This window comes from Canis lupus, chromosome 14, assembly GCF_048164855.1.
Source record: "Canis lupus baileyi chromosome 14, mCanLup2.hap1, whole genome shotgun sequence".
NCBI lineage: Eukaryota > Metazoa > Chordata > Mammalia > Carnivora > Canidae > Canis > Canis lupus.
Genome location: NC_132851.1, coordinates 50,920,437 through 50,938,463, shown reverse-complemented (window position 1 = coordinate 50,938,463; position 18,027 = coordinate 50,920,437). Strand labels below are relative to the sequence as shown.

The 18,027-nt window shown below is 41.6% G+C and overlaps 1 protein-coding gene across 3 annotated transcripts in view; it reads right to left on the bottom strand.

The window, feature by feature from the left end:
* Positions 1–8,757: 8,757 nt before the first annotated feature.
* SPMAP2L (sperm microtubule associated protein 2 like) overlaps positions 8,758–18,027 on the bottom strand; it is a 46,446-nt gene continuing 37,176 nt past the window's right edge. For 2 of the 3 annotated variants that reach the window (XM_072775172.1, XM_072775170.1), the window contains 4 exons: positions 17,064–17,178; positions 13,997–14,128; positions 11,725–11,900; positions 8,760–10,245 (listed from right to left, as the gene is read on the bottom strand). In XM_072775172.1, coding sequence (XP_072631273.1) covers positions 10,131–10,245; positions 11,725–11,900; positions 13,997–14,128; positions 17,064–17,178 — 538 coding nt within the window. In that variant the 3' untranslated portion in view covers positions 8,760–10,130. Of the gene's footprint in view, positions 10,246–11,724; positions 11,901–13,996; positions 14,129–17,063; positions 17,179–18,027 lie in introns of all 3 variants that reach the window. The other variant, XM_072775171.1, reaches the window with a different exon arrangement.

Here is an 18,027-nt window from a genome sequence, read left to right as displayed (position 1 = left end):
TGGTTTACTGAATATTTAAGCCCCCTGTTGAGACCTAATGATCAGAAAAAGAGATTCCTTTGAAAATATTACTGCTTATTGACAATACATCTGGTCACCCAAGAGCTCTGATGAAGATGGACAATGAGATTAATGTTGTTTTCATGCCTGCTAACACAACATCCGTTCGGGAGCCCATGGGTCTAGGAGTCATTGTGAGTCTTATTTCAAGTCTTATTGCTGAAGAAATGCATTTCATAAGGCTATAGCAGTCACAGATAGTGATTCATCTGATGGATCTAGGCAAATTGAAAACCTCTGGAAAGGATTCTCCATTCTAGATGCCATTAAGAACATTTGTGATTCATGGGCAGAGGTCCAAATATCAACCTGAGTAGGAGTTTGGAAGAAGTTGATTCTGACCTTCATGGAGGGCTTTGAGGGGTTCAAGACTTCAGTGGAGGAAATAACTGCAGATGTGGTGGGAATAACAAGGGAACTAGAATGAGAAGTGGGGCCTAAGATGGGACTGAACTGCTGCAATCTCATGACAAAACATGAACAGATGAGGGGTTGCTTCTCATGAATGAACAAAGAAAGTGGTATCTTGAGAGGGAATCTTCTCTTGGTGAAGATACTGTGAAGACTGTTGAAATGACAGTAAAGGATTTAGGATATTACATAAACTTAGAAAGCAGCAGCAGGGTTTGAGAGGATTGATTCCAATGTTGAGAGAAGTTCTACTATGAGTAAAATGCTATCAAACAGCATCATGTGCTACAGATAAATCATTTGTAAAAGGAAGGCAATTGATGTAGCAACTTCATCATTTTCTTATTTTAAGCAATTGCCACAGCCACCCCAAACTTCAGCAACCCAAACCCCCATCAGTCAGTAGCACTCAACATTAAGGCAAAACCTCCACAGCAGAAAGATTGTAACTCACTGAAAGCTGAGAAGATGCTTAATATTTTTTAGCAATAATTTTTAATAAAGTTTTGTTTTGTTTTGTTTTTTAAGTAGGCTCCACATCCACATGGAACCCAATGTGGGAGTTGAACTCACAACCCTCGGATCAAGACCCGAGCAGATGGGGCACCTGGGTGGTTCAATGGCTGAGCGTCTGCCTTTGGCTCAAGTGGTGATCCCTGGTCCTGGGATCGAGGCCCACATCGGGCTCCATGCATGGAGCCTGCTTCTCCCTCTGCCTGTGTCTCTGCCTCTCTCTCTCTGTGTCTCTCATGAATGAATGAATGAATGAATGAATGAATGAATGAATAAATAAATAAATAAAATCTTAAAAAAAAAAAGATATGTACAGTGTAGGAGTGCTTGGGCGGCTCAGTCCGTTAGGCTGCCTTTGGCTCAGGTCATGATCCCAGGGTCCTGGGATCAAGCCCCAAGTTGCTGTTGGGCTCCCTGCTCAGCAGGGAGTCTGCTTCTCCCTCTGCCTCTGACTCTCCCCCACCACCCCACTCATGCTCTCTCTCTTGCTCTCAAGGAAATAAATAAAATCTTAAAAAAAAATAGATACAGTGATTTTTAGACATAAATGCTATTGCACAGTTAATAGATACAGTTTGGTATAAACCTAACTTTTATGTGTACTGGGAAACTAAAAAAAAATTGTCTCTTTTTATTGCAATATTCACTTTATTTGGGGGGGGGGTCCAGAACCAAAGCGACAATATCTCTGAGGTGTGCCTATATCCCAACACAGTTTAGTTTGTACATTAACATGGCTTTTACTATGCTGCTACCTTCAATAATATAGCTTTAGGAAACTCTTGCCTAAAACGATGAAGTTGCAAATAACTTTGTTATTGACCTGAAAGTATTCCACTAGTCTCATCAATTCTCAAAGGCTCTTTCAGAAATTCTTGCCTTGCATGGGTCTATTGATCCATTGCCCAATCCTAATGGATCCCAAAACTCATGAATACCTCATCGCCGCCCTTTCCTTACTAGATGCTGCTAACATTCTATGAAGGCAGCGATCTCCCTTATCTTACGTAAGCTATAAATTCAGCTTTGCTTTGTTCACAAGCTCTCTGGTGGTGCTTTGGGTGGAAATATTTGACTGTACTAATCCTTACCCCCATTTTACAAGTGAGGAAATTGAGACCCAGGGAGGTTAGTTATTTTATCCAAAGACACAGAGCTAGTAAGGGGTGGGTCCAGGGTTTATAAATCCTGCCATTCTTCTTCCGGAAAGTACACTCCCAGCCACAAGTCTATACTTCCTCCCTGTGTATTTGAAATCATATGATACAGTCACTGATTCTTTCTCCACCAGTGGTCAACCATGTGGTAAAGATCCCAAAGAAGCCAGAACTCAAAATGACTTCCTGAGTGAGGCTGTGCTTTAAGCTTGCTGGAGCCGGGACTGTGGTGCTTTTATACTCTCTAAACCCTGAGGCACCCCCACCTGCTTAAATCGTTCCACAAATAACTGGGGTCCATTATTGCTTTGCCTTGATGTCCGCCTGCCCTGAGCCACAGCCACTCTGACCCTTTACTCAGAGTGGCTGCCTGACTGCCACCATTGTGTCCCTGGTATCCTGGGGTGACTTTGCTCCCCGCTTGACTTCTTTCTGCTCCCTTACTTCACACAACCACCATTCTCCGTCCCCAGTCTTATGCCTGCCCTGTCTTGCAATCCAGCCCAGGATGCTCAACTTCCTGGAAGTTCTAGCAGGCCGCACCTTGGCAACAGAGGGCCAGAGAGCCGCAGATGCGTGCTGCTACGCGGTCATTTTGAGTTCTGGCTTCTTTGGGATCTTTACCACATGGTTGACCACTGACTGTGGAGAAGGAATCAGTGACTGTATCGTATGATTTCCAGTACACAGGGACGAAGTATAGACTTGTTGGTTGGGAGTGTACTTTCTGGAAGAAGAATGGCAGGATTTAAACCCTGGACCCGCCACTTACTAGCTCTCTGAATAAAATAACTTTGGGGTGGAGGAGTTTCCCATCTGGCAGCTCCACCCACAAGGAAAAGAAAAACCAGCGCAAATCAGGAAAGAACATGTATCCTCAGGCTCCATCTGTCTCCTCACTGCCTGTGGTATGTCTCTGCTGCTGAGGGAGGCCATGGGCCAGGACCTCCTCAGCTAGGTCTTGGGAGGCAAAACCCTCCTGACGGAGAAGTGGGGAATTAAGTAAGGTGGGATTACGTCAGCAACCAACACACCGCTCTGCCTCAGTTCACACAGGTTCCTCCCGGCCAACTGCGGGGCACCCAAGCTCAGGTCCGCTGTGGGTTGCAGGTCATCACACAAGTTGATCAAGAGGCTCAGAACATCTGAGGGAGAAACGTCTGCCTGCGCATTAGCATAAACAAGAGCAAGGACATGCTCCCGAACCTGGGGCAATCAGCCAGCTGCAGTGCGAACCCCTTGGCCCTCCCCACCCCCTTGGCGCCAGTCTGATGCTCCAACAGCTTATTACCTGCTTCAGTTAACCATTGCTGAATAACAAACCGACCCAAAACATAGTTGTTTTAAAACAATAACCTTTTTTTTTTCTGTAGATTTGCCGAGCAGTTCTCCCGCTGGGCCCCCTGGCTGCCTCACGTGGGTGCACTCAGCAGAGGGTGAGCGGGAGGAGGCCCAGAGGCGAGGCCTGACAGGGCTGAGGCTCCCCGGCGGGTCTCTCAGGGAGGCTGGGTTTCTTCCCAGGCAGTCCCAGGGCAGCGTCCAAGATGGCAGGTGTGGGAAGTCACAAGACTTCTGGAGGCCTGGGCTTGGAAGTCCTACCATGTCACCTCTGCCTCATTTGCTGGCTCTAAGCAAGTCACAGGCCAGCCCGGACTCCAGGGGAGGGGAAGCAGGCTCCACCTCTCAAGAGGACTGCGTTTCACTGCACTATCCAGGAAGACAGGAGAAGCTTCTTAATACCCGCTACTAAGGGGCACCGGGGTGGCTCAGTGATTGAGCATCTGCCTTTGGCTCAGGTCGTGATCCCAGGTCCCCGGATCGAGTCCCACATCCGGCTCCCCTCAGGGAGCCTACTTCTCCCTCTGCCTACGTCTCTGCCTCTCTCTGTGTGTCTCTCATGAATAAATAAAATCTTTAAAAAAAAGAAAAAAATCCATTAATAATGGTTAAGAAAACAAAACGCATTTCCTATGTACTGGATCAGTACTTCACAAGAACCCAATGAGGTGGGTGTTACAGATGAACATTTCTTTCCCAGTGCTCCTGCTTCCATGTGGAGGCAAAATTCTCCAGAAAAGAACTCCCCCTGCTTCTGCCCTCACCCAGCCCTATTTCCTCCTACCTGTGTGAATCTAGGAGAAGGAGTGCATTTCTTCCTTCTTGAGACCTCAGAGCCATAGGCATGGTACATTCTGTCTGGTTCTGGGGGACAGGGTTACCCTGTGGAGGGTTTTCAATTCAATTCAGAAGAAGGGGTATATTAGCAAAGCCATTTGGTTTACCAAAATCATCTCCAAATGGCTTTATCCTTGGTAAATGAATTATTTTGAACTCCATCTGCCTGGGTTTCTCAATGGTTTCTGAATTAAGGGAGGGAAGGGAAGGGTGTAATTTATTGGAAACTTTCAAATCCCAACAGTAAACACTATTAGCCCCTTGTCAAGGAAAAGCTAAATAATTTGTACCAGGTTGCATAGCTACTATTTGGTGAAGCCTCCTTCCTGGGCCTCCTCCACCCCCTCTCTCCCTGACTGCTGGAAGAAATTTAACATTTATGTCACCATTTTCCTTCCTTCAACCAAGTCCAGGTTAACGAACAAGTCTTTAATTTCTTCCCACTTAGTTTTTTTTCTCCTCCCCACTTACGCACGTCTCAAGCGTCAAGCCTTTGTAACCCAGAGGTCAACAGAAGCATGCTGACCTTTGAACATTCAAAGAGAACTAACTTGAAAACCCTATGGTACCCTTAGTGTGGTGAAAGTCCTGAGTCCCTCCCATTCCCCTGGATTTGGGTGAGAGTACCAGTTTGTCTTATATTACCTTATTCCTCGTGGGTTGTAAGCCCACAGTCCTACTGCCACCAAATTATAAATTAACTCACCATTTTGTTCATGCTATTTCTCCACACTGTGCCTGGATGTGGGATACAGACAAGTTGCATTGATTTCCCCCTTTAAACAGCCTTTACACGGAACCTTTGTGGGTTTGCTTGTTTTGTTTTGTTTTTAATTTTTAAATTTTATTTAAATTCAGTTAATTAACATATAGTGTATTATTAGTTTCAGAGGTAGAAGTCGGTGATTCGTCAGTCTTATATGACACCCAGTGCTCGTCACATCCCATGCCCTCCTTCATGCCCATCCCCCAGTGGCCCCATTCCCCCCATCACCTCCCCTCCGGCGACCCTCAGTTTGTTTCCTGTGATTAAGAGTCTCCTTTTTTTTGTATATTTTTTTTATTGAAGTTCAATTTGCCAACATATAGCATAACACCCAGTGCTCATCCCATCCAGTGCCCCCCCCAGTGCCCATCACCCAGCCACCCCAACCCCTCGCCCACCTCCCCCACTACCACCCTCTGTTCGTTTCCCAGGGTTAGGTGTCTCTCATGTACACTGAACCTTTGGAAACAAAGCGGACCTGACTGAAAGTACTGTGTTGGGGAAGCTTTGCATTGTCCAGCATCCTGCTCCCCAGCCTTTGCTGAGACCTGTAACTGTCCATCTCTGTTCCCCTTCCACTTTGCACTTTATTATGGAAAGCTTGAGGCACATCAAATAGAAATGAGAATACTATAATGAACCCTATGTTCCTATCACTTAGTTTCAACCATCAACTCACACTCGCATCCACTCCCTTGTTGGGATTATTTCAAAGCAAACTCCAAATACCCCACAATACACAAGTATTTCAGCACGCACCTCTAAAAGAGCTGCTTTTGAAAGCAAAACCCTCATACCAATACCCTCCTAAGTGTAATTAATAGCAATCCCTTAATATCAGCAAATACCAAGTCGGTTTTCACACCTTCTTGGTCCCTCTTCTCTCACGCCCCACCCCTGGGTTTTAATCACACCTGACAGAGATGACTTGCAAGTGTTAATCTTCAGCAGACAGGTCTACTCGCAGCAACACAGATCCATATATGGATTACCTACCTGAACAGGGCCAGCTGTCTTACTGGACAACGTAGGTAGGCCCAATGCCTACAGCTCATTGTATTTTTAGGAGCTCACAAAAATGCTGTAGTTTTAAATGAGAAGGGAAAATCAAATTTTAGTTAAAAATATTTTAATACATGATATTAATATGTCCATCTTTATACCAAAGCAGTCATAAAATGTAATTTTTAATATTATTTTAAGGAAGAACCCAGAAAGGCAAAAGTGCCTAGGAGCCATGCAAGTCATAATATAGCCCTGCACCTGGCATCTCCTTTGAGCTATCTCAAAGGTATCCTCTAATCTAAGTGTCCAGAACAGAACACATGCTGCTCTACTCTCCTCTTCTGGTCCTCTCCAGTGAAGGGATAAATTGTGGAAATAAAGATTACCCAAATGAGGACACACCAGGCTATTTATTTAGAGCTTCTATTGTGAGTCAGCCATCATTACTTGCGGTTGGCAGAGACTCAAAGGCAGAGGAGTGTTAAATCTTTAGAGCAGACATGGAGGAAGCTTTGGGTATGCTCTGATTAAAGACTGCTGGCAAAAAAAAAAAAAAAAAGACTGCTGGCACGGGGCAGTTGGAGATGTGCTAACTAGAAATAGGGCATCCTGTGTGACTGGCTTAGGGAGTATATTTGGCTTTCTCTGGCTGGCCCTGACTTGGAAGTGGGGGCAAAAATAGGTACCAGTAAGGACCACTGACCAGATCCTAACCCTTCTGGGCTAATTGCTACAGAGGTTATGGTTTAGATTCCTGACCTGGCAGTCATTGTAAAGGTTGTGAGTCAGAGTTCTGTCATCATATATGGCCAGGCCATTGTCCATTTTTATAGTCAGACTCTTCTTATTTCTTAATTTAGAAATCCAGGAATTATCTTAAATGCTTCCCTCTTTCCCACACCACATCCAACCCATCAACAAATTTTATAAAAATTCACTTCCTCAAATCTCTCTCAAGTTTGCCACTTTTTTTTTTTTTTTAAGATTTTATTTGTTCTCTGTGAGAGACACAGAGAGAGGGGCAGAGACATAGGCAGAGGGAGACGCAGGCTCCCTGTGGGGAGTCCAATGCAGGACTCAATCCCAGGACCCTGGGATCACTCAAGGGCCCCTTGTCACTTCTTTCTATTTGCACTATGGTACCACAAAACTATTTTCATCTTGTGTCTGATCTATTAAATAGCCTCCTAACCTAGTTTATCTACTTCTATTGTCTCCTCCCCAATTTATTTGTCAAGGACATTTTTTTCAAAAGGCAATCCTGATTACATTATCCCTATCCTTAAATTACTCTGACAACTTTCATGGGTTTTAGGATAAAGACTAAAGTCTTCAACATGACCTCCAGGGCCCTGTATGGTCTGGCTCCCATCCTTCTGCTTCCTCTTGCATCATGTAACCCCTTTTTACCTCTCTTTTTGAGCCAAACTTTTTTTTTTTTTTTCAGTCCCCAACACATCTGTCCACCTGCCATAGGAGCCATAGGATTTACTAGAAGGCTGTGGGCAGCTCCTGAGTCAAAGGAATAGGTGAAGGGCTAGAGTAGCTCCAGGGATACAGGTGGCTAGGTGAAAAATGAAGTCCCATCAGGGCACAACTGCTTAGCAATATTGGCTCCAACTATACCTCCAACCTCCTGCACCACTCTGCATAAGATCCAAAGCCCCAGGGGCACTTAGGTCACTCAGTTGGTTAAGTGTCTGCCTTCTGCTCAGGTTATGATCTCAGGGTCCATGGGATGGAGTCCTGTATTGGGCTCCCTGCTCAGTGGGGAGTCTGCTTCTCCCTCTCCCTCTGCTTTTTACCCACTCCTTGTGTGGACTCTCTCTCTCTCAAATCAGTAAATAAAATCTTTAAAAAAAATACCAATCAAGCTCTAAGTAAGAAAGACCAAGTAATTCTCAAAAAGAAAATTAGGAGTTCTTATAAGAAGGAGGGGAAATGGATGCAAGATGGCCCTCAAATCAACCAATGTTCACTAAACACATGTTCCCACTACCTGGACTGACTTTCCATCCATTTGGTTAGTTAACCCTACTCAGTTTTTATTTTATTTATTTATTTTTAAGATTTTAACTACTCAATCATGAGAGATACAGAGAGAGAGGCAGAGGCACAGGCAGAGGGAGAAGCAGGCTCCATGCAGGGAGCCCGACGTGGGACTCAATACTGGGTCTCCAGGATCACGCCCTGGGCTGAAGGCAGTGCTAAACTGCTGAGCCCCCCGGGCTGCCCCCTACTCCATTTTTAGATTCTAGCCCAATAGTCCCTTCATTAAATAAGTCTTCCTTTGCCTTCCCAAGGGAGTCAAAATTCTCTATACTGTTATTTCATAGCACTTTAACCTCTCTGTCATGGCACTTTGCCACCGTTGTAATTTTATATTTATTTGTGAAAGTTTGAATTACATCCATCTCTTCCATTGGCTGAATAGTCCATGAGAGCACAGCCCATATCTGTTTGGGTTAGTATGATTATCTCCGATGCCTGGCACAGTGCCTGGCAAAGCAAAAACACTCAACAAACATTCATTTAATGTATGAATCAAGCCATAAAGATCTTTATTTTCTCATTGATATGAACTATGCTACACCCTCCTTAGAAGCAAAGGAACTACATTTTTTAAAAAGATTTTATTTATTTATTTATGAGAGACACAGAGAGAGAGAGAGGCAGAGACACAGGCAGAGGGAGAAGCAGGCTTCATGCAGGGAGCCTGATGTGGGACTCAATCCCGGGACTCCAGGATCACACCCTAGGCCAAAGGCAGGCACTAAACCGCTGAGCCACCCAGGGATCCCCAGGAACTACATTTTTAAACAAATTTTTCTAATTCATACTTTATTACACAATTTTATTTTTTTTAAGGATTTATTTATTTCTAGAGGGGGGGAGGGGCAGAGAGAGAATCCTGAAACAGACTCCCCACTGAGTACAGAGAGGGACTTCCAACTCCATCTCAACCCTGAGATCATGACCTCAGTCGAAATCACAAGTGGATGCCTAACTCACTGAGCCACCCAGGTACCCCTGGAATTTTATTTAATCTTTATAATAACACAGCAGGAACCCATTTTACACGTAAAGAAACAGTCACAGGGTGGAGGAGGGGAGGGTGAGAAAATTTGTTCAAAATCACATACCTGGCAAATGATCCATGAGGGAGACTAAGCCAGGTCTGCCTGATGCCAAAACACAGGCTCAAAACTACTATATAATATTGCCTCTCCATAACACTAATTATCTCCTTAATACAAAGCATTGGAGATAGAACTTATCCATCTGTAAAACTGGCTTTCAGATAAGTTCATTTTCATGTAAATCTAGATATGTCATAAAAGTTTCATTTGTAAAATACTGATCCGTGGAGAGAATAAAACAACTAAATTTGAAAAACTCTGAGCAGATGCAATTTGACAGAGAATTATAATGCTTACCAAATGCCTCACTTTTTCTGTCACTCATGATAAATGACCCAATGTGAGTGAAGGGACAGAGATTGGTGCAGAGGTGATTATTTAAAGTAACCTGTTCTCTAAATTTAATCTAAAGATTATAAAAAGCATTTCAAGTTATCCCAAAAGGCTTCACCATTTCGATGTTATTTCTCAGTTAGGGAGGGGGGGTTGGAAAAGTAACACAAAGAATTACTTCAATTCTCAGGACTTATTAGAGCAGGGACTGAGCAGAGACCAGCTGCTGGGGAATATAGATCTCTCCAGGAAAAGAAAAAGAAGCCCAGCAAACATAAGGAAGAGTGTTTCTTCAGGTCAGTCAGAGCAATGAGATGGTCTCGATGCTCATGGGGAGAGATAGTAAGGAAAAGTCAGGCCCCCTCAGTTTCATTTTATTACATGCTCGAGTCCCCAAACCTTGCTAAGGACATGACTACAGGTAATAGCAGGAACTGGTGTTTCCTGGGGGCCTCATACGGGTTTTGGAGAGATAGGGGAATACAGAGTGATGGGACCAGTATAGGGAACTAAGTCACCTAATGTTTTCTAGATATATAACTAGAGTCTGACTGATGTGGCTTTCTGTTTTTAACGCACAATAGGTTCTGCCAATTCTTGGATCCTTGGAGTACACTGTGTTTTCAAAGCAGCTGGCTTGACTTTAAAGACATCTGGATCGTAGTATACAATATGCACAGGAGACCTGAAATGGGGAGAAAAGAATGCGACCTGAAAACAGATGAACAGAAAATGGAACTAACATTTTTCTCAACCATCCACTCTGTGTTAGGCTGTAGGATATTATTCTGTGTTGGTTTTTCATAAGCCCCCCATGAAACAGACGTTATGTCTCCCACTGTACAGATAAGGACATGAAGGCTCAGAGAAGTTATAAAAATGACCTGTAGTCAAATCCAGATTTGTGTATCCATCAGATTCCAAAACCTTTGCTCTTTCCACTGAAAGTTAATTCTGGAAAATTTTTTCAATAATTTGGCAATGTTAAAACACACCCAGTAGTCCTCTGGGGGACTTAAATCAAAATTTTGAAGTTTCCACTCTTAGCATCTTACCACCAAATAATAACTTTGCCACTGGTGTAGACCCTGAGTACTTGATCTTACTTTTTCCCTTTCCTTTGTCAATGAACAGAGAATGAGCTTCAGTTCACTGCTGTTGAACTTTCTTTTAAAGGCAAACACATCATAAACATTTAAAAATATTTTATTATATAAAAATGAACATATTTCCCTGTTCCCTGAGCTGAAGATTTCTATGACTTTTCCAGGTCTCTCCTAGGTTTTCCTTTTTTTTTTTTTTTAAGTAAACCTACTTTTAATTTTTTTTAATTATTTTATTTATTTATGATAGTCACACAGAGAGAGAGAGAGGCAGAGACACAGGCAGAGGGAGAAGCAGGCTCCATGCACCGGGAGCCCGATGTGGGATTCGATCCTGGGTCTCCAGGATCGCGCCCTGGGCCAAAGGCAGGCGCCAAACCGCTGTGCCACCCAGGGATCCCCTCTCCTAGGTTTTCCTAATGATGCTTAAAAAGGGGGATTAGGCATTATCTCAAGAAGGAAACAAAATGATCTGGTGTTCAGGCAGGTTAAGAAATATTCTAAAAAGTAAACAGGAATTAGAGGCCATTTCTTCTTTGTTGAATGTATTATTTATTTCAAATAGATAATGCATGTACATGATGCAAAAACATGGAAAAATACAAAAGCATATTTAGAAAAAAAATAAATCTTCTTCCCATTCCAGTTCCCTCAGGCCTCCAAAAGTAAGCATTGTTACTACCTTCTTGCATAGTCTTCTGAAATATTATAGGCACGTGCAAGCAAATATATGGCACCTATCTATTTTCTTACATAAACTAGAACAGGTTTTATGCTCTTACATATTTGTTTCACTTTACAATATGTTAAATAATCCTATATCCATCCTTACAAGGTTGTTTCCTAGATCTAAGTTTCAAAACTAGTCCACTAACCCTTTAACTGCTGCCTTATATTTGTGTTAAGTCCATAGATTTATTACAAGTAATGTTACAAATGAGATGTTTTTGAAAATTTCTTGTATTTCTATAATTCTTTTCATTGGTCTTACTAGGTTAATTTTTCCCTCTCCCTAGCACCCCTAGCTTTCCTGCCCCAATCTTAGCCATAAATTGACATACCTTGTATTTGGATTAGCTAGTTCTTGAATTCTAGGAGATATTTTGCAATGGATAGCAGCATAAGATACTGGCCAGTGGGCATCACGGATAGGTAGATAATCTTGATGAAGAGGCTTGGCCTTAGCTAGAGCTATTATTCGAGGGCTAGGTTTGCATAGCAAGGCAGCGTGGGATATCTATAGTGGAAACAAAAAGATGCAAAAATATATCCCAATTTTCACATCTCCCTCTCTACAACTATGGCCTAATTGAATCACTATGGAACATGGATCCTCTTCTGGATTACTGCAGCAGACCCCTCACTGGTCTCTCTGCTTCCATTTTTGCTCTGTACAATCTAGCCTTCATATACCAATTACTGGAGGAGAGAATGAGTATTTTAATGAGTGTATTCCATGAGCCAGACAGTGTTCTAAGTGGGGCACCTAAATTATTCCCACCTAATCATCATAATAACCCTATGAGGTATGTACTTTCTGAAGTCCAAGTCAGATTATATCACTCTTGGAGTTTAAAACCTTCTAGAGGTTTTCCCATTTTGCTATGAATAACATTTAGACTCCTTACTATGGCCTAGAAGGCGCTACATGATCTGACTGCTATCCTATTCCTCTGACCTCATCTCCCTCCCTTCCTCACCTTGATCACGATGATCCTTGCTACATAAGGTCCTTCTGGCCCAGCTCTTTCCACCTTGGGACATTTTTACCTGCTATTTCTGCTTGAAATCCTCTTTCCTCAACCTTGTCATGGCTGCCTCTTCATCATTCAAGTCTCTAGAGTCAAATATCACATTCTCAAGGACATCATCCCTCACCATCCAAGATACATCATTCTTTCTAATAACCCCCCTACTTATTTAATCTTCTTTTAGCACTTACCAACACCTCACTTATCTCTTTGTTGGTGTGTTTATTGTCTGCTTCTCCCCATTAGAATACGAACTTCTTGAAAGAAGTACATGTTTGCCAAAAGCTAGAATAAGTGCACAACTGGTGCTGAACATATGTTGATTGACTGATCAACTTCCCCTGGTCTTACTTTGAAAATCGCATCTGCCAGGTTGCCTTTGTTGGTAAAACTGGAAGGATGACATATAGCTCCTGTTCTCTCTCTTAAATTCTCACTCAAAAGAACCACAATGGATAATAAACACCCCTCGGTAGCCCTGAAAGTACTATTTTGCACTGGTATAGACCTGTTTTGGGTTCTAAGAGTACGATTTTCTGCAGTGGTATCACTTTTTTAAAAGATTTTTTATAAATTCCCAAACAATTCTAGCAACTAAAGAAAGGTAACTAATCCCCATTTTATATACAAAAAAAAAAAAAAAAAAAAAAGGAAAATAAAGTGATTTGTCCACAGGTCACAAGGCAAGTCATTTTAGCAAACTCAAAATGCTCTCCTGAGGGGTTGTGATTCCCAGACTAGTTTTCTTTCCTAACAGAATTCCATATCATATCCTCAGTTTTTAGAAACAGGGTAAAATTTATTCAGCCTCCTTGGCAACATGGTCATTAAATATTTATTGAAAACCCAGCTGGGATTGAGCACTACAATGAATGGAAGGGAATGTCAAGGAGGAAGAGAGAGGGAAGCCACAGAATTTGCCAGGCTCTGTGCTGAGCACCAAAGTCTTATCTATTATTTCAAATCACAACAGTCCTCTAAGTGGGAACTGTTAACTTTATCATCTCTTTGTTCACCTTGTTCCACCCAACTTCAAGGCCATCTCTTAAGACTTCTTTTCTCAGGATCTCTCTTAGCTAATTCTTCTTGTCACTCAGATTTCATACCAAATATCCCTTCCTTAGAGAGGTTTTCCCTGACTACTATATACAATGTAGCTTATTCTCCACCCTCACCCATAGTCAATCATTTCCTTTTTTATTTTCTTCATAGCACTTATTACTACCTAACATGATCTTATCTGTTTACTTATTTTTTGTCTTCATCTTGTTTACTGGAAATGGTATCTGGCACACAGTGGGCATTCAAATACTTGAATAAATAAATAGGCAGGAACATTCACAACATCACAGAGCTACTGGTAAGGCTGGAATTTGAACCCAGCTCTTACTGATTCCAAAGCCCATATTCTTCGCCTTCTATCCCCAGTCTCTCTACATATCTAGGTCTTCCTTCATGCCACTGACCACTCTTCCAAGATTATCTTTCCCAGTGACTTTGACCTGTGCCCTATAGTAGCAAAATAGCACCCTAGGAACAACTAGAAAGTGAAGTGAAGGATGCCAAGGCAATGGTGGCTTACAGGACGGATGGGCAGTTCACTTCTTTCTCTTTCAAAGCACAGACCCTCTATCTTGATCCTTGGATGAGCAAGGTCTACAATTCTTGGAGTTGCAACAGCAGTCAGGGCAGAAACTGAAATCTTCGTTTCAATCTAGGGGAGAAAAATAAAATAGTATCTGTAATATCAAATAATAAACATCATCTCCATCAAGATTATGAAGAACTGTCTGACCTCTGGACCAGACTTCTCAGCAAATCAAGCAGAAAGAATGAGAATCTTCAGTAACCCATGATCATGGCCGAAAGGATCAATTTCCATCTTTCTCTAACTGTTAAACTAAAGATGGGGAGGAACATGAGAACACTATAAAGGGGAGAGCTCTGCTTTGTTCTTAACTAGTTTGGCCCTTTGGAAACTGGGACTCATGTTATCACAGATCCCATACCTAAAATGAATCCACGTGGTTCTCTTCTAACTGGAACAGATAAGAAAAAGAAATCAAAGCCAAGAAGAAGAAAGACAGAAAGAACCACATTCTCCATAGACAATGCTGTCCTAATCCCCCAAGTCATTCCTTACTATCTTAATTATGGAAGTGTGTTCAAATTACATGGATACATGGACTTCTATTTAAATTACTAGTATTCAAACTCAAAACTTACCACAAGACTTCGAGAGGGAATATAGTCAATAATTGGAAACAAAATAAGGTTTTAACTGTGGGCAGAAAAGGAATACATGAGGTATGTTCCAAATCCCATGAAGGTGCTTCTGTGAATATTCCCAAATGAGTCTAGCCTTTAGGTCATATCAGCCAAGGTACCACATACAGATGTTGTTATGGATAGACTATTTATGTCCCCCTCAAATTCATCTGTTGAAGTCCTAACCCTCAATGTGATAATATCAGGAGGTGGGGCCTTTGGGAGGTAATTAGGTTTAGATGAGGTCTTGAGGGTAGAACCCTCATAGTGGGATTGATGCCCTTATAAGAAGAGAGATAAGAACTCCTCTGTGCACACCCAAAGAAGAAGGCATGTGAGCACACAGCAAGACGATGGCTGTCTGCAAGATGAAGGAAGAGAACCTTCATCAAGAAAAGAGTCTGGTGGTACCCTGATCTTGGACTTCTCAGTCTCCAGAATTGTGAAGAATAAATGTCTTTCAAGCCACCCAGTCTCAGGCATTTTGTTACAGCAGTTCTGGCTCACTAAGGTGTGAAGGAACTTTCAACCCCCTACCATTTCAGACAGACAAGTAATTAGAGATATCTCAGCTGAGAGTTCTAACTCTTAAATGCTTGAGTGTAATGAAATGTTTGTTGTTTTATAATACTAAGTTTGAGGTATCTGTTGCTTTGGTATGAAGCAACAGATAACCAAATTGCCACTTTAAGAATTGATTCTCTGTATTGGTTCTAGATTACCCGGAATTTGTTTTCTGAGCCAATTGGATTTAAAGGTATTAATGATCCTATTGGCAGTAACTAAAAAGAAAAACACTACTGGTAGTCCATAGTATACAGTGGCAAAACAGAAAGCAAGACTTTGGGTGACCAAGCAGCTGCTGCCAGAAATTATTTTAGTGAAATAAAGAGGTATAATGGGATTAGTTGTTTTTTTCTAAGTGCACTAGAGAAAGTGAGTTAAGAAATGACTGGCTCAGGCCTTTAAATTTCCACCTTAGTATCTGAGTAAGGAAGGGACCAGAAAGTTTTCTGTAATGTCCCTAAAATAAATCCTTATATTCTATGGTTATAGTGCTGAATATTCTGAAAACCAAATTCACAATCTAATTCTGTTCATGGGTAAATTACAGTGCAAATGGAATTACCAAATTTGTTAATTAGAGCAATTTTAAAGTTAGAACAATGATTGGGAAGGAATAGGACCTTGAAAATTGGAATGGGGATATATGCGCAGATTCAAACAAAGCTGGGGACTTTAAACCCTTAAATACTGCTGAGCCTTCCTTACCAATATAATCAGCCCTTCCCTAACCCTCTTAAACTGTTGGTGGTAATGCAAGCTGGTACAGCCATTTTGGAAAACAATATGGAGGTTCCTCAAGAAGTTAAAAATAAAGTTATCATACGACCCAGGAATTGCACTACTGGGTATTTATCCCAAAGATACAGATATAGTAAAACAAAGGGGCACCTGCACCCCAATGTTCATAGCAGCAATGTCCACAATAGCCAAACTGTGGAAGGAGCTGAGATGTCCTTCAACAGATGAATGGATAAAGATGTGATACACACACACACACACAATGGAATATTACTCAGCCATCAGAAAGGATGAGTACCTACCATTCACATCGACGTGGGTGGAACTGGAAAGTATAATGCTAAGTGAAATAAATCAATCAAAGAATGACAATTATCATACGGTTTTACACATATGTAGAATATAAGAAATAGTGAAAAGGACCATAAGGGAAGGAGGGGGAACTGAATGGGGAAAAATCAGAGAGGAAGACAAACCTTGAGAGACTCTTAACTCTGGGAAACAAACTGAGAGTTGCTGAAGGGGAAGCAAGGGAGGATAACCTAGCTGGGTGATGGGAGCTCTTAACAGGAGAGCATGTGATATGATGAGTACTGGGTATTATACCATATGTTGGTAAATGAAATGAAAAGAAATTTTAAAAAAATAAATGAAAAAAAAACAACCTCCTGCTTGAGGAGGTTAGAGTTCTCTTGCCTGAAGAACCTGTAATACGTTTCCCTGAAGTAGATACCTTCCAGGTAACTGCTGACCTACCCTTACTATCTCTCATTGCTTCTAGATTTATAACCAGACCCGAGTTCCAACTGCCAAAACAGCCTTCCATGGACTTCTCTATCAGCTTCCATAATTGCTTAAGGTCTAATTCTACATTGTTGTTCTGCTTCTCTGATCAAATCCTAGGTGACACAGTAGGCATAGAGGAGGTAGTCAAAAAAGTTCATTTGATGAAAGGGGAAAATAAATAGGGAGAAAAAGGAAAATACACCCAGAAATAAAAGGAAAGTATGTTACACTTATAAACATGTTGCTACAAAATCAATCAGGAACTGTTTCTTTCACATAGAACCACTTACCCTTTTTGGAGGAACATAGTTTGGATTTGTGGCTTTGGCTATTGAGAGTTGTAATATCCGGGGAGAAGGATCAGAACTTTGAAGAGCATCTCTTGATAAGTACTCACTGTAGGACCTATATGCAAATAGAACATGAAATATTATAATTATTGGAGGAAAAAGAACCGCATTTTTTCATTGTTATATTCAATCTCTGATCAATTATGTATATTTCTTCCTATCTTAGAAAACTCTTTTCCCATAATCATTAGTGTTTTTTCTACCAGATTGGTATTTCCAAAAAAATTTTTTACTATGATTCATGGTAAGAAGTTATATTGTGATACAGTATATGTAAATCTGTGAGTGTGTGTGTGTGTGTGTGTATGTTGTCTGAAACAAAATTATCATGAAACATGCCCTGAGGTTTCCTGTCAAAAAAAAAAAAAAAGAAAAAGAAACATGCCCTGAGCAAGGCATTCTGATTTTTAAAATTCCATTTGATTTCATTAAAAAAAAAAAACAAAAAAAAAACTAGAATCAATTTCACGATCCACTGACAGGCTGAGATTTGCAGTTTAAAAAGCACTTCATGGGCAGCCTGAGTGGCTCAGCAGTTTAGCGCTGAAGGCGGCCTTCAGTCCAGGGCAAGATCCTGGAGACCCCGGATTGAGTGCCATGTCGGGCTCCCTGCATGAAGCCTGCTTCTCCCTCTGCCTGTGTCTCTCTGCCTCTCTTTCTCTCTGTGTCTCTCATGAATAAATAAATAAAATCTTAATAGATAGATAGATAGATAGATAGATAGATAGATAGATAGATAACTAGCTAGCTAGCTAGCACTTCACTTCCTACCTAAACCTTATATGAAATCTCTGAGATAAAAATTCCAGTCACTACCAAGGACCCCTCTGTGATAGCCAGTTTCCTCTGCAATGCAGTTTGAGATCGTGCTGGTCATAACTCCCAGCAATTTGGCCAATTTTCA